This window comes from Tetrapisispora phaffii, chromosome 5 (genome assembly GCF_000236905.1).
Source record: "Tetrapisispora phaffii CBS 4417 chromosome 5, complete genome".
Lineage (NCBI taxonomy): Eukaryota > Fungi > Ascomycota > Saccharomycetes > Saccharomycetales > Saccharomycetaceae > Tetrapisispora > Tetrapisispora phaffii.
In genome coordinates this window covers 101,961-123,888 of record NC_016524.1, presented here as the reverse complement: position 1 = coordinate 123,888, position 21,928 = coordinate 101,961, and the positions used below count along the sequence as shown (strand labels likewise).

The following is a 21,928-nucleotide window of genomic DNA, read 5'->3' as shown; positions in this document are numbered from 1 at the left end:
AACCAGCAGCCTTAATTGGACCCATAACCCCCACTACCTTAAAGCATTGACCACTCTACCCAATAGAGCTGGCCCCACTAGAACATTAATAATCCTATCTGTTCTCTTAACAGTTTCCACCTTCTTTGATTAATCTGTCGGAAGCGAACAAAACGATACCAACTTGACCAGGTTCTAAATTTAAAGCCATATTTTCACACTAGATGAGAATTCAACCAATTCTTCGACTTGAATAGTGTTTAAACCAACAACACGAGCAATACCATCGCAACAGCCAGAGCTCTACCTGTTTCGTGCAAGTTAGCTTCTTCAGAGACACCTCTAATTCTTTCCTCTAAGATGGAAGAAACTTCAGTTGACTGACCTTTTATAGTAGCAAGTTCTTGTTGAGACAGCTAATAGCTTAGCTGCGCGTGCATTAACACTTCAAGTAAGAGAACGGGATAAAGCAATACGAGAAAGCATTCTTTAATGTATATAGATATTATGATTTTTATATTTTATTATGAGTTGCAAAAAAATTAATTCTTCGACAATACACTTAATTTGTATAAGAGCACCATGTCTTATCTTGTATTAATTGATAAAACTTCTAACAAAAAGATTTGTCTACATACAAGCAAACAATTGAATGCTATATAAGTTAGTTACAATTATATATATATGTAGTGAGTTAGATTTGGAATACTAGCTGTCTAAAGAATAGTGAAAAAGTCCTTAAAGCCAATAATATATTTGATATGGGGGTGGAGAGGGGAGTAAGTTAGGATGCAAAATTGACCATATAGATCTTAGTAGAAAAACACATGTATTTACATGTATCATATAGTTAAAATCAACAATGACTCGTACAGTCAAATTTAGAGTTAATGCTAGTTAACAGTGTTAATTACATCGTCGAATAGCCAATTAGCACCAAAATTGAACAATTGAACAATTGACAAATACAGTTTGCAGACATAACATTATTGTTTGGATAGAACTGAAAACAACAATATAGTGTGTGAGAGAAAAAACAATAATCCGGGTAAACAGTCGATTGTGAGTTTTCACCAAACAAACAAAATAGTAAGCCAAATTAAATTAAGCAATTCTTAGTGTGACAAAATGAAAAATGCTTGAAACTGAAATTTGTTAATTTCCGCAGATATTAGTGGGAATCTGTGTATCACGTGGTCGGTAATTGCGTAGGTTCATTAGTCACGTGGTGGTTAATTTCTTCATTTTCAATAGTTATGAAAGCAGCAAATAAGGGGCGTGTCTGTGGGCAGGTAATGGATGACGTTTTTTTTAAATTTGTTTTTGTGGCTAGTGCGTGACTCCTTCTTGTTGCATTTATAGATATAGGGGTACCTTTGCTATTCATCTTCGAATATTTACAATATTTGTCACCTATAAATACTACAACATCTTTAGCAATGTTTTTTTTTAATACCAACTTAAACAGATAACTGTGCGTTGGCGGCTAATTTTTGTTTTATTATATTTACATACAAAAGGTAATTAATTACTAACAAATAGCAAAACAAAAGCTAAAATAATATTTACTATGCACATACATATTATAAGTATCTGAATTAGGTTTGTGTGTCTTTTTTTTGCCATTGTTCATATTATTTTTACATGTTCTGCTATATCCTTGTTTTATCGATTAAATAAAGTTAAAGAGTAAAGCAAAGGTATTATACACAAGAAAGGTTGTTTAATAATACTAACAATAATAATACTAATATTTTTCTTTCGTTACTCTCGATTGTGTGCATCTCTCTCTCTCTTTCTCTCTCTCTCTTGTTGAGATTATTTTTAAAACAATAAATAAATAATACGAAACATAAGGATATAAAAGAGAGTAGATATTCGTTTGCATTTAACTTTAGGTTTTCTTTTTTCTTCTTTTTATTTATTTACTAATACTCAGTTCATATGTTTTTTGATAATGTTTATTCTCAAAGGAAAGAGAAGGATCTGGTCCTACTTATTTGGTTCCAAAGAATTTTTATTATTATGCTACTCATCATTTTTTTAATCTTCAACTGTTTCATCACTGTTCAATCGATTCATATCAACTCCTTTTTTAACAATAAGTTTTTACGTCATTTCAGCACAAGGAATAATAAGTTAATTTATGCTTCACCTATCGCACAATCAAATTTAAGTATACTTTCAGTAGGTGAAGAGATAAGTCAAGTTGCAACTGCAAGAAAGACTTCTAAGAAATTATACGATCTTCTAATAAATTATGAAGATTCGTATTATGATGATGAAAATATGGTTTTGGGAACAGATGTAATCACTAAAAATACCTATACAAGACAACCTTACGTAGCAAATGGTTATATTGGTTCACGAATCCCAAATATCGGATTTGGTTACGCTTTGGATGAGTATAGTATTTGGAATCCTGATGTTACTGACAATCCGGAATTGTTTAATAATGGTTGGCCATTAAGAAATAGAAGATATGCAGGCTCATTCGTTTCAGATTTTTACTCACTACAAAAGAAACTTAACTCTACAAATTTCCCAGAAATTGATGACATTGGTTACTCTAATGTTATTTCTTCAATTCCAGAATGGACAAATATTAAATTAACAGTAATTGACGAAAATGATAGGTCTTTTAATTTTAACCCACAAGACATATCTGTTAATGATATCACAAACTATCATCAAAATTTATCAATGCAAAATGGAATGGTCACTACAGATTTAAATTGGCTAAATAATACGTTGCACATCAATTCAACCATGTTTACTCACAGGAAATTGTACCCATTGGGTCTACTAGAGATTGATATTACATTAAATCGTGAATACTTACCAACAGATTTCGCAACTTATAACATCAGTGTCTTTGATATACTAGATTTCAATACTTCCCATAGAACATTCTTAAGAGATATGGGTCCAAGTTATGATAGCTCCAAAATGCAAGGCATCTTTATGGTTGTGGAACCAGAAAATGTGCCATACACAAATTGCGTCATATTTTCAACGACAGAAATAGAACAACTGGACATAACGGGTTCAGTCCATAGAAATATAACACTGGATGATTACGTCATTGATGGAATGAATTCTTCCATATCACAGGTTGCAAAAGATATTACTCTTTCAACTGAATTCCCAAAATTAAAGATTTATAAATATTCCTCCATTATTTCAAGTAATTATGACGGTTGTAAAAACAACACATATCAAGACAATTTGAATGAGGCCAAACATTTAGCATTGAATTCAAGAGGTAACTTCCAAAATCTAGCTGACTCAAACACACAAGCTTGGGTAGATCTATATGACAATGCTTTTATTGAAATTCCATCCGACTCTGTTCTAGAACTAGCCGCTAGATCCTCGCTTTTTCATCTTATGTCAAATGCAAGATTACATAATATCTCCGAAGACAGAGGTTTGCCGCTACCAGTATCGGGACTATCATCTGATTCATACGGTGGATTGGTATTTTGGGATGCTGATGTGTGGATGCAGCCTGCCATCCTACCTTTTTTCCCTGATGTTGCTAAAAACATCAATAATTATAGGAATGCCACCCATAAGCAGGCACAATTAAATGCTAAACAATACGGCTATAATGGTGCCTGGTATCCTTGGACGTCAGGTGGATTTTCGAATTGTACATCGACGGGGCCATGTATTGACTATGAATATCATATTAATGTGGATATCGCATTGGCAACATTTTCTATTTATATGAATGGAGCAGATGGTATTGATGACACCTATTTAAAGTATACAGTATGGCCCATCGTTCGGGATGCAGCCATAGCCTTCACCGAATATGTACAGTACGATAAACAACTAGATGTCTATGAAACATTTAATCTGACTGATCCCGACGAATTTGCTAATCATGTTAATAATGGTGCATTTACTAATGCAGGTATTAAGATTTTGATGAAATGGGCAGTGGATATTGGAAATCATTTAGAAGAAAAAGTTGATCCAATATGGAAAGCTATAAATGAAAAGATAGTGATCCCTAAAACGTCATCTAATATCACATTAGAATATTCTGGCATGAATAGTACAGCAGAAATAAAACAGGCAGACGTGCCCTTACTGGTTTACCCATTGGGTTATATCACTGACGAATCAATTTTAAACAATGCTATAAGAGACTTATATTACTATTCTGAGCATCAAGCACATACAGGACCAGCAATGACATACCCGGTATTTGTGGCAGCAGCAGCAGGTCTACTAAATCACGGTTCATCTTCCCAAAGCTATTTATATAAATCCATTTTACCCTATTTAAGAGGTCCCTTTGCACAATTCAGTGAGCAATCTGACGATAACTTTTTAGAAAATGGTGGCCTTCATCCAGCTTATCCATTCTTAACGGCAAACGGAGGCTTTTTACAAAGCATACTATTTGGTTTGACGGGAATTAGGTATTCATATAAAGTGGATTCTGATACAAATAAAATAGCACGTTTATTGAAATTTAACCCGATTAAATTGAAATTATTACCAGGAGGACTAAAAATCAGGAACTTTAAATATATGGGGCAAGTTTTAGATATAATTATTGATGATTATAATGGTACTATAATCCATAAATCAGGAAATAAGACAATAACGATACAGATACCTGACAGGAGTAGTATAAGAGATCAGGATATCAACCCTTATAGGGGAAAAAATAAAACAAAAGAAGACAACCGCATTCTTTCTAAACGTAAGAGTAATATTTATGAACTTAAACCAAATGAAAATTTTACGATACCTTTATTTGTGACAGAACTTAATGCACCAGGCAATATAGTTGAGAGCAAACAGATTACCAATTTAACGGAAGGTGTTGCTGGAGATGTTGCTATGTCTGCGGTTGATGGTAATAATTATACTCACTGGCAACCAGTAAATAAAGCAGAGACAGCAAGGTTATTGATAGATCTTGGACCCGGAAATGAACAAACAATAACAGGAGGCATGTTTCTGTGGGGCCAAAGACCTGCAAAGAACGTATCTATCTCAGTATTACCTCATAGTCAGGCAACAGAGCAGTTATTCCAAAATATTACTTACTTTGCGGAACATTTTGAATTTCCAAACCGAGAACGCACAATATTACAACTGATTCAAGAAGTTGATAATATTACGGAACCTGAAGTTTGTCAAATTTTTAGCTCCGATGGTGTTTGTGACGCTGGTTTTACACAATTATTAAATTGGAAAAGTAAAGATATTGATGAATTGATTCAACAATTTCCTAACACGCCTGGGATAAGGGAGAATTTTATCACAATTGTTGACAATTTATCAGTATTACCGTCGGAACCTTACTACCCCGAGTATTATGAACAAGCCTTAATTGAAATTTTACCCAGCAATAAAACCAAATTTTCAGTTGACTACAGTAAAGTTGAATATTACAAGAAAAGCGAAGTATTTGAACAATCGCAGTGGCCGAAAACTAGATTTATAATTGTTAGCATTCAAGACACATATGATAAGGATTTAGACCCTAAAGGCAGTACAATTAAAGAAATTATACTTTATAGTTGAAGTGTTTTTGTTATATATGAGGACGAGTAAGTAATATAAGTACTTAATTGATGATTTATTAATTCTAATATGTTAAGTAATAAAGTAATTATAATTTAAAACTACTAAAAACAAAAAAACAATGCGATTTCTGTGGATCGAACACAGGACCTCCAGATAACTTGACCAAAGTATTCTTCAGTCTGGCGCTCTCCCAACTGAGCTAAAACCGCTGTATAATTACGAGGGAAGAGCTTTTGGGGAACAGTTATAATAACGGGTAAAATGCCTCAAGTTGTGTTTTTATGAAAATACTAATTATTGCATTTTCGTAGCAATTCATTAAAAAACGATAAATACTAGAACTAGCACTACCACCACACAAAATCCTCAAGAATACCATAACAAACCTCTTTCAAGCTCTTTCTCTATCAGCAGCAATATTGAGCAACAAAGCAGAAAAAATAATTATGATTTCAGTGTTTGAAAAATGGATTACGGCAGAGCCTTCTACTATTACTGGCAGAGTATGAAGTGTGAAAGAACTATAACTAACGAGAGAGAAATCTTTATCACCAGAGTGTTATTCCGCTTGAGAAATAGTGAGTTTATACTGTTGTAGTTGTAGCTGTGGCTGTCGTTGTTGCGTTTTGTTTCTTTTGTCGCGCTCTCTCACTCTCTCGCATTAGCTGCCAATATAGGAGTTCCCGTTCTGCCCCCTCTCTCTGGCTCCCTCTTTCCTTCTTTGAAAGTAGAACCAATTGCAAGCTACAATACGGTAACCCAGTTACATACACATAATAAACCGTACAAAGTTTTAAATTTTCGAACCTGTTAAAAAATATATACATTTCAAGAACGTTACGTAGCGTAAAATATAGTTAAGCACCGTGAAGTGCCGTTACATATAGGTTATTTGGCCTTATAATAAGAGAAAAGAAGTAACGAAAAGATGCTAATGACATTCAAGGCAATTTGTCTTCTGCATACTATTATTGGCTCCTAATTCAATATAATCTAGGCATCGAAGTTCATCGAAGTTCATTAGCAATTAATCATTTCTGTTATAAGCAATTGGGTTCAAAATAAATACAACACATCGTTAATAATAATATTATACCTGTTATACACAATACAAGAAAGAAAACCTTATCCAAAAGGCTTCTGAAATGCTTCCTATTCTCATGTTTTCATTGATTGTACGGTCTCAATTATGCGATCTTTAGTAATACAAGAGATATTTTATTTACCTGTATATGTTCTAGGACTCATCAAAGAAACGTACTCTATCTTTACGGTTTTTGACTCAATCTACTCTTTTTGGAATGTAGTCTTAACTATCTACGCTATCTTCTTCTTCGTTTTCATAAAGGATATCGTGTATTACTATGCATTTATATATAGTTATATATCTCTTTCAATAATCTATATTCCAGTTATATCTGCTCCTTAACAAGGTAGTGTACAAATTCAACACATCTGAATAATTCATTTATTGGAAGGAAAAAATAATATTAATTATACCTTTTCTGTTGATATTTTATCAATTTGACTGCTGTGGGCTAAATCAAATTGACTGCCTTTCTTTTAATTTCTAATATTTAAATATATATATATATATGTATATATATGCATATATATATCCCAGTATATTTGGACAATTATAGTATCGAAGAACACCTCAGAACAATAAACCAAGACGATAACTTATAATGATGTCTCTCAACGCAACTGATAAATCTGAAACGAGGTCAGGCCATCATATAAAAAGTGATAAAAGATCACCGTCAATGAAAGTAGCACTATCCGCTTTCATGGGTAGTTCTGCAAATTCAAGTACGACTTCATTACATTCGCATGCACATTCAAGCAAAAATTCTGGGATAGCAAGCACATATTCGAATGCTTCACTCCCAGTGGCTAGAAGAAATTCAGCTCATCATTTTCCAGTGAGAAAAACTAGTAATAGTAGCTCACATAGTCATAATAATAACAAAACAAGTCAAGCCCCTTTAAATCATCCGCAATTAAATAACGATAGTTCTGCTGATTTGGGAAACACCAGAAGACATAGTATTGCAGTTTTCTCACCATCACCAAATGGTAAGTCTACAAATCCATTTAGACAGAGTAGTTCCTCTGATAGTCATTCTATAACTTTGACCCCAGTGCATTCGCCAGCTTCTACTAGGCCTGTATCAGCAAATACCGATTCAGCCTTGTTATCAAAATTAGGCAAAACATATCTAAGGGATTATTTGAAGGCAAGAGGTTTGTTAGAGAAGAAATTGATATTCACAGGTGATAATATTAAGATTTCAGTGGCCGATAGTGGTAGTACAATGTTTTTAGCTTCAAATCCTCGCAGAAGTGATGCATATTATGCCAGAATGAATGGGTATGCAGATTCAGATGCCGCCGATGATCCATATTTATCAAGAAATGACACCACTCTTCGAAACCCAGCTTCAAGTGCAAGCTCAGGAGACCGCTTAAACAGATCAAGAGCATCAAGCAGTGCATCTGGAAGGCAGTCCATAAATTCAAGAAGTAATTCATCAACTGATTCCGATGAGACCGTTCACCCATATAACGTGGCCATTATTGTAACTGTTAAACAGAGTACACAATTGAAAGATATTGAAGCAAATTTGTTCTCAAGAATAAGGGTTTTTTGGAAAGAAGGTGTTCCTCCAACGAAATCTTTCAAAGAGGAAGTATATAATTATGGTAGTATAAAATGGACATTGAATTGCAAGAACTACGATCTATATATCCCATGTAAGGTCTCCTCGAAAGATAAAATTGTGAACAATAATATCAAAGAAAGAAAATTGGAAATATTCAGGAATATACCAGATAAAGATAGGATTTATGCAGATGCTAGTCATTCAAAAGAAGCAATATTTGACCGACTATCCAAAACAGAAACAAAAAAATTTCATTCGGGCACTTACGTTTTCATGTTACCTGTCGCATTTTCTGATAATGTTCCTGAATCATTATATTACCCATCTGCTCGTATTGGATACCGTGTTTCTATTGCTACTAAGATAGAAAAAACTAAAAAAGATCATTTATCTTCGAAAGATTCTCATCGTCTATATTCAGGAACATCAACAGGCAGTAAAGATTCCTTGAAGGAAATTGGAGATATTCAGCCGGGTGTTAAGCATAGCAGCTCTACCTCTTTATTTAAGAAAGTGAAGAGCTCTTTAAGCATAGCAAATGACACTGTTGAACACAGTAAAGAAAATCATTCCGCAAATAAAATTTATGTTGAATATCCATTAACTATTATCCGTACTCCTCCTCCTAGTTCTACAACGACTGCAAATAGATCAATTTATGTTAATAGAACTTGGTCAGATGCATTAGGTTATGAAATCTCGTTTGGTCAAAAATATATACCACTTGGCAGCAAGGTACCTATAAAGTTAAAAATATCACCATTAACTAAAGACATCAAACTTCATAGAGTTAGAGTTAATCTTTTAGAAAAGGTATCCTTTGTCAGCAAGAACTATGAATATGAATTTGATCAAATTGATGTAATTTCAAAAGATCCATACAGCCCATACTATAAAAACTTTCAGGCAATGAGAAGAAAATGTCGCAGTCTATCACTCCTAGAAATTAGGACAAAAGAAAAAGGTGGACATGCATTGAGGGAAGAAATAGTTGAAAATTGTTTCGCTGGTAATTTATTAGCTTATGACTCAATTAAAGATTATTCAAAAAAGACTGATAAGGAGAGACCCGAAATTGGAATTAATGAACCTATTGTGATTGAAACCAATATTGAATTTCCAAAATTTGTGGATCTGGATAAAAAAGGAACTAGAAATATACCACCATATGGCGTTGACAGTTATGTTTCTGTAAACAGTACAGATAGCGATGATGTAAAACAGCCTTTAAACAAAAGACATTCAAGTATTCGTGGTTTTTTTACTACTGCGCACTCTTCAACTGAATTAAAACCAGAAGTGAATCATACCACCGATCCTAGATTACTTGAAACCAAGATCTTAACAAACTCCGGTAAAGATATTAAATTAAATACCAGCGTGCATATGGCAAAACGTGGTTTATATGTCGATAGTTACAATTGTGCTAATATCAGTTGTAAACATAAATTGGAAATTATGTTTAGAGTTAGCAAAAAAGATGATGTCAATCCTACTAAAATAAGAAATTATGAAGTTGTATTAGACATACCTGTCATAATCGTCTCAGATAAATGTGTTGTGGAGAGCATGGAGTTACCTACTTATTCTATGGCTATAATGGATAATCCTCATTCAGATCTAGCTTCTACTACTAAAAATGCCGTAGATGATGTTTTTCCTCCAAGTTTTGAAGAAGTGTTTTCTGTTCCTGCATCTCCATTGGGTTCGCCTTTCGCTTCGCCAACAAATTCTCCAAGAATGAGAGCAATGTTTTCTAATGATGACCTTTCTGACCATTTATCATTATCTAAGGATGTTTCATCACTGAATCTCAACAGAACTGGTGAGTTTGTCTCAACTAATCCTTTCCATTTGAATTATTCCAGTAATACAGATATTGCATCTATGGTAAAGTCGTCCCAACAATTCACCACTTTTGATAATCTGGATGACCTTCTAGGAAGTCCTAAAAAGGATGGCATTGATGAAAATTTAGTTAAAAGCGGTGACAGTGATAGCTTAGTCGCAATAGATGTTCCTTATTGTTTGTATAGTCCGGACAAGAAAAAGAAATTAACGATAAATGAAAGTCAACCTGAAGGTCTTTTCAAAAGTGATTACAGTTTTAAGCCTAAAGGTTCAAATCACAGTCTAAGTGGTAGTGATGAGATTTATCATGAAGTGCTGGGGCCTGATTTAAAGAAATCGTTCACAAAATCTGATCCGCCTACTTATGACGATATTGTAAGCAACAGGTGATTACATTCATGATGTTTTCTCCCCTAAAGAAGCATATAGATACCATGTAACTGCGATCATACATATATTTAAATTGTGCATTAATATTCCATCAAATAATTTTATTTATTTACATTTTCGAATTTTACATAGTGATACATAAAATAGATGCAGTCTCTCTATTATATATTTAAGGCCCCTCTAGCTCTGCTTAAACCGAAGGAACTCAACATTGACAACCCTGCTCTTCCAAATGGAAAATATGAAATAGCATAATATACAACGGCTATTAATTCTAGTACGGCACATGGCATGGTTAATAATGAAGACTTAACAAATGCAGCGAAATAAATTGTTAAGAAACAGGTACTGAAAAAGAAGACAGTGAAAGGTAATCTTTCCCTTGACGTTAAATGCTTAATGTATGCAATCGGTCCCATGAAAAACCCAAATGCTAAAATGAATAATAATGAACCCATTGTCCATAACAAACCGAATTTTCTTGGTTTAATTGCCAACACAGGGAATAAAAATATACATAACGTGAAGCAGGCAATAGAACCTAATAGACATGCTATAAACAATAATAATCTTTCTGTTCTTGATAGAGCAAACCATGAAGGTTCTTCTGTTTGTGATAAATCTTGATTAGTCAAAGGTAAACGAGAATAGACGTCTTGAGCAGTTGAATTGACAGAATCTGAGAAAGTAGAGAAAAACCCTCTGACATTACCGGATACAGATCCTTCGGCAGCAGCTGCTGCTGCATCGGTACGGGAGCTGTACCACTTATTCAAAGAATCACGTAGGCCGCTATCGTTAGGGTTTAAATCAGCCATATTATTGAAAGTTCACTGTAATCAAAAAATGTAACAATTTGAATGTCTTAATAAAAGAACAATATTCCGGTAGAAGTAGCCTTTATATACGTGTATGTTTTAATACGAGAAGAAAAGTCAATGGTAATTGGGTAATAATATAATACTCAGCGCCTCGACACAGTATAGATAATTTTGGTGATCTGCATGGATGTGATCAAAAGACGCATCAAGTAATCAATAGACTATTTAGGAGCTCTCTTATAAGTACTGATGGCACCCTTCTAATGTCAAACTTAGTTTCCAATTGTACTTTAATCATTGAACGTTACAACCTTCAAAATGAAATATACATTACACGTCACGTGAAACCCACGTGATCTCCAATGAATCAAGATTTAAAATTTAAAAAGTTGGAAACTTATTTTGAAATAAGAAAAATGACTAAGGCACAATTCATTAAGACTCAACTGATGAGTTATGCAATTGATTTACTTCTTAGTTTATTATAACTGAAAGTCCAAGTGGTTAAAGCATTGAATTTCTGCGAACTGTCAACCTCTGGTCAACAAATAGTGACAATTTAAAGTGTGCAAAGAGAGGGATTTGCTATTATACTTGTGAGTTCTGGTCTTTCATAAGAAGGAAGTTCTATTGGGCTAGTTATCATAAAAAGAACAAATAACGTTATCCAATTATTACAGGATTTTTATTTATACGCACATAGTAATATATTGAACTTGTTAACTTCCAGTTTTTTCGTGGTTTTTTTTTTTTGTATTTTTGAACACATAACAAACAATGGATCAAAATCTGATTAATCAATATTTAAATAATAAACAGCACCACGATAAGCAGTTAGGTGCAGAAAATAATTCCAGCTATAATGAAAATACACCATCTGATGATATCGAGAATGCATCATATAATTTAATAAGCGACATGAATTATATGGCAAGAGATAAGACTGATAATGTTCATAACCGTGGTTTGGAAGCAAACAATGCTAACAGTTTCAATTTAGAAAATATGGGCGGTGAAACTAGATTTTTAGATGACATTTTTGCGAATTCAAATGGTAACGACGTGAGTGAGATTTTCAATAGTATGAATCATCAAAACTCTATAAGTAATAATGATAGGATTATGAGGAGCAATCTTGATCAATATAATGACAACATCGATAATATCCCTGGAATAGAAACTACGGATTTTTTATTTGCCAAAGAAGCAATGCAGCCTGGAATTGACCTGGCTTCCTCATTGGGATCTAGTATCCATTCTGATATAAATTCCGGTTCCTATCAACCACAAGCATTCAGTTATAATGGTAGTGGGATTAATACTAGTAATAATAGTTTTAATGTCAATAACACATCGAATCTCAATTCCATGAGATCACTAAGCACTTCATTGAGGACTGGTAATTATTTATCATCATCGCTACGACAACCTAGCCTTATAAATCCAGATTATAACAACGCAATGACTCCAAGTTCTGTAAATAGCATCTCAAAATTTGAAGCAACAATATCGCCAGGTGTATCAGGGTCGTCAAGTGCAGCTCCAAGTTCAAGTGTTCCAAATAAAATGGTTTCACATATGTCTGCGGAAGAGAAACGAAAACGTAAAAGAGAATTCCATAACGCTGTTGAGAGGAGGAGGCGTGAACTTATCAAGGAGAAGATCAAAGAGTTAGGAAAATTAGTGCCACCTTCACTCTTTATGTATGATGCAGCTACTGGCAAGAAAATAAAAGCAAATAAAGGTACAATTTTATACAAAACAGTAGAATATTTAGAATTCCTGAAAAATGTAGTCGAAGCTCAACATTACAGGAAAAAAAAATTGCTACTCAAGTTGCAAGAGTTGAATCATGTAAATGAGACAGATAAGAGTCTGTTTGACAATTCTAATGAAGTGAAATTAGAAGTAGATGATAATTCCATGACCTTTTCTACAGAAAAAATAATCGATGCCCGAGTAACATCTAATGCTAATCCACATCTCGAAAAATTTATTCTTGAAGCTGATCATAACCTGTATCCTGGTGAAGCATCCCTACAACAACCTGCCAATACGGCTCAGTATCAACAGTATCAACAAAGTCAAAGCGATGATTTTGCGAACGACAATCTAAATCAATACTTATCGGGAGCTCTAATTGAAGCAGAAGATAATGCACAATTAACCTACAACGTGGGACAGGACGGTACTACTCCTGCTGACTATCTATTAGAATTTGATGCTATTTAAGTTACAGCGATCAACTAACAATATAATAAAGGCAACAATCTAATAGGCCAATACATCGAAAACTCGCATAATCTCTTACACATGTAATTTCTGTAATTAATGAATCAAAATATTTTACAATACTATATAGCATAATATCAATACTTTTGGATCATTACAAAACAAGTTTCTAACACAAACTTGTAGTAATCTTTCAATGACCTTCTTACTAGTACGCGGACAAATGTATATAACCGGAAACTGAATATAAGAGTAAGCCTCACTATTTAAAACAAACATCACAATTTACTTAAACGAATCCCTTGATAATTATTTGTTGAACACAAGTTACTGTTTATAATCTTATGTTTGCAGCTTATAGACAAGTTGATAAATATAACGTATTGAGTTTGCTATGTTTAAGAATAAGTTCAAGAGTGTTTTGAAACACTCGAGTAATAATGATGCAAATGCTAAAGAAGCTGTGAATCAGAAAAAGGGAAATGATAATAATGAGCAATCTGAGAATCCATCATCTGGTTCTAAGTTTAAGAGTATGAGACATGCATTCAAGTCGTCTACGATTACTGAGGTACCAACTATTAACTCAGGTATGTCGAGAATTTTTCATACACAGCAAGTGTCTTTGTCAGGTATACGTGGTACTATTACTACTATGGCGTTTGAACAAACTCAAGGTTTACTAGCAGTAGCTACAACCTCTAAAGATGTACATATATTTGGTAATAAAGAAGTGGAAGTAGTTATGTCTTTCGAAGGTAAAGACACTATTAAAGAGTTGAGATTTGTTAAAGGTATTTACTTACTTGTGATCTCTTCCAAGGATATTATTACTATAATCTCTTTATATTCAAAACAAATATTGACTTCAGTTTTCGCTCCAGGTAAACTAATATCTGTTGAAACTGATCCTTCTTTGGATTGGATTTTGATGGGGTTGCAGAGTGGTACTTTGTTGGCGTATGATGTTGACCGTGATCAAATGTGTGAATTTAGGGTTGATAATATACAAAAGTTAAATTTCTTTAAACAAAGTGCTATATCACCAATTGTGTCGATTCAATGGAATCCAAGAGATATTGGTACGGTTTTGATTTCTTATGAGCAATCTACAATAATTTTTTCATTGATTGAAAATACTGTCAAACAACACTTTATATATGAACTACCTCCAGATGCACCAGGTGGAGACTATTCATTTAATACAAAGGAAACACGTTATCCTAAAGTTATTCAATCTCTGTTTCATCCTAATTCTCTGCATATTTTGACTATACATGAAGATAATTCTTTGTGTTTTTGGGATGCAAATACTGGTAAATTAATTTTAGCTAGAACTATACTTGAAACTCAGATTAATAAACCTCAAATAGGTTTACAAAAGGCTGCCCCTGTAGGAATTCCCAAGGTTTTGAAAGCTAAATGGGTCTGTGCAAACAACCCAGAGTATACTTCTTTAGCAATAGCTTATCAATCTTCGAGTAGTACCATGGGCTCCGACAATAATCAAAATCTGATTATATTTGACTTTGGTGGTACCCCTTCTTACACAGTAACCACTTATGACGGTATGAAAAAATATTATTCGAAACCCAGAGGTCAAAAAATAGTGCCTTTAATACAACAAGGAAATATAATTGATATGCTTCCTATCCCAAGAGCATCTCCATTTTTTGCTGGTTGCCATGATCCAGCTATAATACTGTTGCTCTTTGATAATGGTGAACTTGGTACTATGATATTTCCAAAGGGGCTTTTCACCACCAAAGCTTCATTGTTACCTCAAAATTTGTGTTGGTTAAGACCTCCAGTCACGATGATTACAGGAATTTCTGTTCCTAAAAAGCTATGGTTAGGTATGATGACTTCTCAAAGAAATGAACAAGGTTTATTAAAAGGTGGTTTGGCTTCGAAGAAAGAAATGAGACTTCAGACAATTCGTTCTGCAATTGCTACGGGTCATGTTAATGGCACTGTTAGAATTTGGGACGCATCACAAAAGGAATTAGAAGATAATTCTGTGTTTGAAGTTAATTTAGGTAGCATTATAAATACATCTCAAGGTTTAGCCGTTACTAATATTTCATTTTCACCTGATACCTTAGAATTAGCAGTATCTGTTGAATCTGGAAATGTGATTCTATTTAAATATGAAATGAATCAATACTTTATTCCAGATGGAAATACGGATAAGGCTCTTGAAATTAAGTTAAGAAGGTTTTCATTAAATGATTCGGATGAAGTATTAGTTGATGTCAGAGATAGAGCATCAACAAGTATAAAGAAAGGTTTTCTACCCAGTACTGCTGTTCATGCATGTCGAGGTAAAGTAACTGCTCTAAAGAATAGCGGTATTGGTTTTGTTGGTATAGCATATCAAGATGGCTCTGTCATTGTTATTGATAGAAGGGGACCTGCTACTATGTATTTTGGAAATGTAAATTCTTCAAAAATAAATGGAAAAACTATCACTGCAATAGAATTTTGTATAATGGAGTACGGAACTGATGGATACTCTAGCATACTTATGCTAGCTGGTAGTGATAGTGGTGAATTATTTACTTACAAGATTTTACCAGCTGGAGGCAGTAGATTCTCCGTAGAATTGATAGAAGTTACTAAAACGAACGAACCTGCTCCAGTGTTATATATCGGTGCTGTAGATAAATCCAACGGTCAAAACTGTTCAGCTACAATTGCAAAGATGGATCAATTGAGCTCTGGTATACCAATCCCTGGCACTGTGTTTGTTGTGACATCAATGGATGCAAGAACGGTTAAACTTGGTAAATCGAAAGATTCTGGCAAAACGTTCAAATATCCTGTATTATCTTCATCTCTTTCTTTTATACCATATATTGGAAGTAAAGGTGACAATAAACTAGCTACTGTACTAGTTTCAATGTTAGCTAATGGAGATGTGAAGGTATTATCAACACCTGATTTGAAAGATGTCAAAACTATGCACATTGGATCTGCTACGCAAGCCAAATACATTCCGGAATGTAGCGTATTGACAAACGGTGATATTATTATCAGAAATGGGACGCATTCTGCAGGCTTATATTCTACAGTAGATCAAAAAGCTGCTGGCCTAGAAAGCCCTAAAACTGGAAGAGACTCTAACAGCAAACCTCAACCGGATACATTATATAACCCAACCTTGCATATCCCATATAGACCTCAGGTTAACTCAATGCAATGGGCTAGAGGTACCGTATATGTTACAGATGATCAGCTCTCTGAAGTATTGAGTGGCAAGAAAAGACCTCCATCTAAGTACAAAGAAAGTGAAATTGCAAAAGGTACTATAACATTGGCCCCACCAAAGAAATCTAACCAAAAGGCGATCGAAGAAGGTGGCAAGTACAGACCAGAGGATATGACGTACAAGTCCCCTGTCAGACACACACAAAGAAGTGGTGGGTATGATGTTATTAAAGCAGTTACCAGAACTGTAGAGACACAGTATGACTACGTTGAAAGTCAATTTAATGAATATACAACAGCTCTCGGTAACTCGCTTAACGAAGCAGTGGAAGATACAAGCAAAGATTTAATGAAAAGTGCTATAGGTATCTGAATAAGTGTAACTATCGTATTAACTGCACATCTACTTACATACATAGATGTATATTTAATAAATACGAATCGGAATAATCACCAACTTTTATCTCGAGATATGCAAGCAAGTGAAAACCAAACAGACTCCTCCCTGGTTTGTAATTTCACAACGATATGAAACAAACTTCGCAATTAATTTGTTAGCTTTACGATCACAGCTGTTAAATGGTGTATTCAAAGTAGTGTGTAATGTAGTATATCGACCAGAAACATAGACCTTACCTTCATAAGACCTTACCTTAAATAGTTGTGTGCATGAATATGAACGTTGTATTCCACCTCGTGATTAGTGATAATATTTGAACGGGTAATATTGCATAATGTTGCAAAAACTTGCAACAAGCGTATTTCAGAATATTGAAATTAGATTGAGGGACTCAATTGATATTAAATTTAATTTATAATTTTATAATAATGTAATGTATATGTTGGTTGACTGAACACTTGGTTACATTTACCGTGAAGATCAGTTGGTTATTATCCATTGGGTTTTAAAAAAATTTTATTTAGCTCAAAATTTGTTAATAATTGTGAGGTGCCAAAATATTATAAAATTACAGGGAAACCATTCGCAGGATTAATAAAAAAAGGATGTCTACAAGTATTCTGTTAGATAGTACCCATTTTAATGAAATTCGTAAAGCCATTGGTTCACGTTCAGTTGCATGGGATGCTGTAGCTAGATCTTCGGAGGTCGATGGGAACGACGTTGCGGTCGCCAAACAATTGGAAAGTATTTTAATCAACAAAAAACCTACTTCTGGCGAATCTGAGCTCAATGTCAATAAGTCAATGATTGTCTCACTGATCCATTTTTTACAAACCTCAACAAACAATGAATCTAAAAAATACGTCACCAACTTAATTGCAGAATTGTTCTCTTCAGAAGAATATTCAGCTGATGCATTGGCGGTCTTTAAGGAAACACCTTCCTTGATTAATCAACTTTATGAAGTTTCATTCCAATCTACAGATCCTCAAACTTGTCTAATAACTGCATTCAATGTGGTCTCTATCTTAATTCAAAAAGATACACATGATATTGACCTTATCAAAAAATTATTAAGTAACAAAAGTTATTTGGATATATTACACAATAAAGAACAAATGGACACCTCATATGTGTGTATGAGACTGTTACAAGAACTGGCAGGAGTTAAGGAATATCGTAAAACCATCTGGAGCCTAAGAGCTAATTATATTGGTACTATTTTCGGTATCATTAAAAGTGCCACTCAACCTGATTCAAACACTAGATTAGTTGCTACAAACTCAAATAATCTGGGTATTCAATTACAATATTACTCATTGCTGTTGATATGGCTACTAACTTTTGACAATACCATTGCATATGAATTAACTACAGAATATTTGGCTGATTTCTTAACATTGTTAAGGTTAGTAAAAGTTACGATTAAGGAAAAGATATCTAGAATATCAATTGCAATTATTTTACAATGTTGCTCCAAGGATGTGAAAGGAAATCGACAATTAATAAAAAAACTATTGTTGCTGGGAAATACCTTACAAGTACTGCAATCCTTATCTGAAAGAAAGTATTCCGATGAAGAGTTAAAACAAGATATCTCCACGTTAAAGGAAATTTTAGAGGCTGAATACAACGAATTAACCTCTTTTGATGAATACATTGCTGAAGTTGATTCAAAATTATTATGTTGGTCTCCACCACATATCAGCAATGGGTTCTGGTCTGACAATATTGATAAATTTAAAGCTGACAATTGGAAGTTATTTAAGAAATTAGTCACTTTGTTAATAAATGTTGCTTCAAATGAAAACGTTAAGAATATTTCAGAAAAGCAAAAGAAAATAATACTTGAAGTTGCTTTGAACGATATTACACATGTAGTAGAATTACTACCAGAAAGTGTAATTGTTTTGGGGGAAATGAATGGTAAATCAGTTATAATGCAATTATTGAGTCACTCGGATTCCAGAGTAAAGTACGAAGCCTTAAAAGCAACTCAAACAATTATAGGTTATAATTATAGATGATTTTACTCCCTTATCTCCAAAATGAACTCATGATTGAATATTTAAATATGTAACCTCATACAAAAATTAATATGTGTATATAGTGTCATATTTAGATTAACTGAAAATGATAAAGATTTTAATAAGAGATCTTGAAAGTTTTGATTATTATATTTAATACTAATGGTACAAAGAAAGAAGGTGCACTTAGCAATGATATTCATTATTTCTTGATGGTCAACGGTTTAGACACTCTTGGCTTGCGAAGTCCAATATTTAATATTCCTTCTGGTTCTTCTTCGTCATCAATATTTGATTCATCATATTCATAGTTGAAGTTATTATTAACGGAATATTCATCTAAATTCCTGCTTTTATCGAACTCTTCTTCATCATCTTCGTTGAAGGTAAACTCTGAGAACTTATCTACGAGTTGCTTAAAGAAAGGTTTTTCTACCTTGTAGTTTCGAGATTTAACTTCATTATCTTGTTGTTTGTAAAAGAAATCAGAGATGCTCTTCTTTCCATTGACGACATTTGGAGAATTATTTACTTCATCTATAGCACTATGAATCTGCTTTGCCCAGGATTGAATCATTTCATTATTACCTTTTCCTCTTGGTGATGCTAATATATTGTTTTGATTATGGATTCCCTTCTTCTCTGCATAACGTGATATTTCATCCTCTAATATTCTTAATTCCTTTTCTTCTTTCTTTAGATGATCTATCAATTCAGTAACTGTCCTCTTTTTTGTTGCTAACTTGTATAGCAGCTCTTGATAAGTCTCGTCCGTTATTATATTTTCTTCTTTATTAGAATCCATTCTCTCATGTTTTTGATTCTTCACAGGTGTAGACTGTAAAGGCAATGGCAGTTGGATCCCTGCTTTTCGGGGAGAAATTGGTTTCAACTTTATATCACTTGAGTTCCGCGAATGAGAGTGTTCTGAATTATCAGTAGCTCTCTTCTCTAATGCATTATTGCTATTCTGTTCATCCTTGTCGACTTGTCCTTCTGTAGTATCTTTAGGTTCTGATTGCTTGTTAACGATTGAGAAGGAATGCAAATCTAAAGGTTGGCTCACTTTTCTTTGGTTTTGTGACATGGTTATTTAATAGGTATTCTAAATACCTTCCTTGATCTGTATTTGATGCTATAATAATTTCCAGTATTCCAATATATCACTCTCAATTATATGGGTTTGAAACAGTACCTTTTTTTATTCATGCTGCTTTTCAAAAAGCAACCTTTTCGATCAATATTACTGTGCATTGAAAAAGTCAAATAAGAAAACTTACAAATTTCAGTGAAAGTTCTTAATTATAAAATGGTTGGATATTACATAGACAACAGTCTTCAAGCTTTTTATTTGATCATTCCCTTGAATCAATCTGTTAGTGAAAGTAAAGGGTGCTATTTGCTAGTGAATTGCTTTATTTATCTCCTCATTTTAAATTGAATTTAGGCCATAGCCAAAAGTTAGAATTTTAAGATAATTTATAGTTTCCAATTGATCAATGATTAAGATAGATTCTGAGCTAGGTCCAACGGATGCAGTTGATATAGATCTGTACTTTAAAAAGAAGTATAGTGACTCAGGTTTTTATTTATTCTTATCGGCAACTAAAAAAGAGCATCAATGCACCTTTTTATTACAATCCAGTGATGATAAATTAGCTAAATTGTATAATATATGCATAAAACTACATGCTGGTGCATATAATATATTGTCTCTATGTCAAGAACAAGTAAGGATTATGAATAGAATTTCAGAGACTGAAACTGATTGGATTACTGAACCTCTATGGTTTGTCTGTCATCAAATGATACAGTATTGTAGTACTGATACCGCACAGTTAGAGAATTGTGGTAGATTGATACATAGAAGTTTTAATCTGTGTTTAAATGATAGAAATCCAGTTTTATCTTCAAACAGAAAATCTGGTTCTTACAGTCTTGCCAACCTTGAATTCATTATTTATCATAAGCTGAAGAATAGAGACATGATGAAGAATTTGGTCAAGGTATTGCAATCCCGTAATATGGATATTATAATGGACCAACCTTCCAACAAGGAGAAAAATAGCATCAAGGTTGGGCATATGGTAAGATACTATTATTATCTAGGTGAATATTATGGTTGTTTTGAATCTGATTTTAACAAAGCTTCGACATTTTTATCCATTGCATTACTTCATTGTAACTTTAATTATAAAACTCATATAGCGAAAATATTAGTCTTATTGGTTCCATTTGTTATAGTTTCTAGAAAAATGTACCCCAATGAAAAAGTACTGACTCAGTTACTATCAGCAACGGGTCAGTATGGTGAAAAATTGTTTAAATTTATTATACAACTTGTCTACTGTTTAAAATCTGGGGATATACATGGTTATGATAAATTTGTAAGTTCAAATGAGGTTTTCCTTCTAAAAAATGGGATATACGTAGCCATGTGTCATATTCGAGAACTTGTGTTCTTAAAGTTCTTCAAAACGTGCACTAAAATGATTGGAAACAATAAGACTATAGTACCATTGAGTTCAATAGCAGAGGTATATGGAAATTATTCTCAAAGGAAAAAGAAGATACGGAGACTAATTAATATGAAATCTAAAAAGGATACAAAAATACCAATAGATATAACTTCATTAGAAAACAAAGAAATGAATGAAAACATGGATGAATTAGAATGCCTATTAGCAAATCTAATAAACAAAGGATTTATCAAAGGTTATCTATCGCATTCGAACAGATGTATTGTGCTAAGTAAAAACGATGCCTTCCCCCATTTATCCTCGTCGTTATAGA

General features: G+C 33.4%; 8 protein-coding genes and 1 non-coding gene across 9 annotated transcripts; 6 read left to right on the top strand and 3 right to left on the bottom strand.

Moving 5' to 3' along the window:
* Window positions 1–1,923: 1,923 nt before the first annotated feature.
* ATH1 (alpha,alpha-trehalase ATH1) lies at window positions 1,924–5,532 on the top strand (the record flags this gene model as incomplete). The annotated part of the gene is made up of 1 exon (XM_003685546.1): window positions 1,924–5,532. The coding sequence occupies one exon, from the start codon at window positions 1,924–1,926 to the stop codon at window positions 5,530–5,532; it is 3,609 nt and encodes a 1,202-aa protein (XP_003685594.1).
* A 122-nt stretch (window positions 5,533–5,654) lies between these two features.
* TPHA0Etrna5F lies at window positions 5,655–5,744 on the bottom strand. Its single transcript is given in 2 exon segments — window positions 5,655–5,691; window positions 5,707–5,744. It is a non-coding gene; the product is annotated as a tRNA-Phe (tRNA).
* A 1,482-nt stretch (window positions 5,745–7,226) lies between these two features.
* TPHA0E00640 (arrestin C-terminal domain-containing protein) lies at window positions 7,227–10,442 on the top strand (the record flags this gene model as incomplete). Its single annotated transcript, XM_003685545.1, has 1 exon — window positions 7,227–10,442. One exon carries the CDS (start codon window positions 7,227–7,229, stop codon window positions 10,440–10,442), a length of 3,216 nt encoding a protein of 1,071 aa, XP_003685593.1.
* Window positions 10,443–10,603: 161 nt separating this feature from the next.
* Window positions 10,604–11,260, bottom strand: SFT2 (Sft2p; the record flags this gene model as incomplete). Its single annotated transcript, XM_003685544.1, has 1 exon — window positions 10,604–11,260. One exon carries the CDS (start codon window positions 11,258–11,260, stop codon window positions 10,604–10,606), a length of 657 nt encoding a protein of 218 aa, XP_003685592.1.
* A 780-nt stretch (window positions 11,261–12,040) lies between these two features.
* Window positions 12,041–13,495, top strand: RTG3 (Rtg3p; the record flags this gene model as incomplete). Its single annotated transcript, XM_003685543.1, has 1 exon — window positions 12,041–13,495. One exon carries the CDS (start codon window positions 12,041–12,043, stop codon window positions 13,493–13,495), a length of 1,455 nt encoding a protein of 484 aa, XP_003685591.1.
* A 394-nt stretch (window positions 13,496–13,889) lies between these two features.
* SRO7 (Rab GTPase-binding protein SRO7) lies at window positions 13,890–17,078 on the top strand (the record flags this gene model as incomplete). The annotated part of the gene is made up of 1 exon (XM_003685542.1): window positions 13,890–17,078. One exon carries the CDS (start codon window positions 13,890–13,892, stop codon window positions 17,076–17,078), a length of 3,189 nt encoding a protein of 1,062 aa, XP_003685590.1.
* A 632-nt stretch (window positions 17,079–17,710) lies between these two features.
* VMA13 (H(+)-transporting V1 sector ATPase subunit H) lies at window positions 17,711–19,135 on the top strand (the record flags this gene model as incomplete). Its single annotated transcript, XM_003685541.1, has 1 exon — window positions 17,711–19,135. The coding sequence occupies one exon, from the start codon at window positions 17,711–17,713 to the stop codon at window positions 19,133–19,135; it is 1,425 nt and encodes a 474-aa protein (XP_003685589.1).
* A 202-nt stretch (window positions 19,136–19,337) lies between these two features.
* Window positions 19,338–20,222, bottom strand: ACF4 (Acf4p; the record flags this gene model as incomplete). The annotated part of the gene is made up of 1 exon (XM_003685540.1): window positions 19,338–20,222. One exon carries the CDS (start codon window positions 20,220–20,222, stop codon window positions 19,338–19,340), a length of 885 nt encoding a protein of 294 aa, XP_003685588.1.
* A 412-nt stretch (window positions 20,223–20,634) lies between these two features.
* On the top strand, window positions 20,635–21,927 carry TPHA0E00580 (uncharacterized protein; the record flags this gene model as incomplete). Its single annotated transcript, XM_003685539.1, has 1 exon — window positions 20,635–21,927. The coding sequence occupies one exon, from the start codon at window positions 20,635–20,637 to the stop codon at window positions 21,925–21,927; it is 1,293 nt and encodes a 430-aa protein (XP_003685587.1).
* Between the last annotated feature and the right edge of the window lies 1 nt (window position 21,928).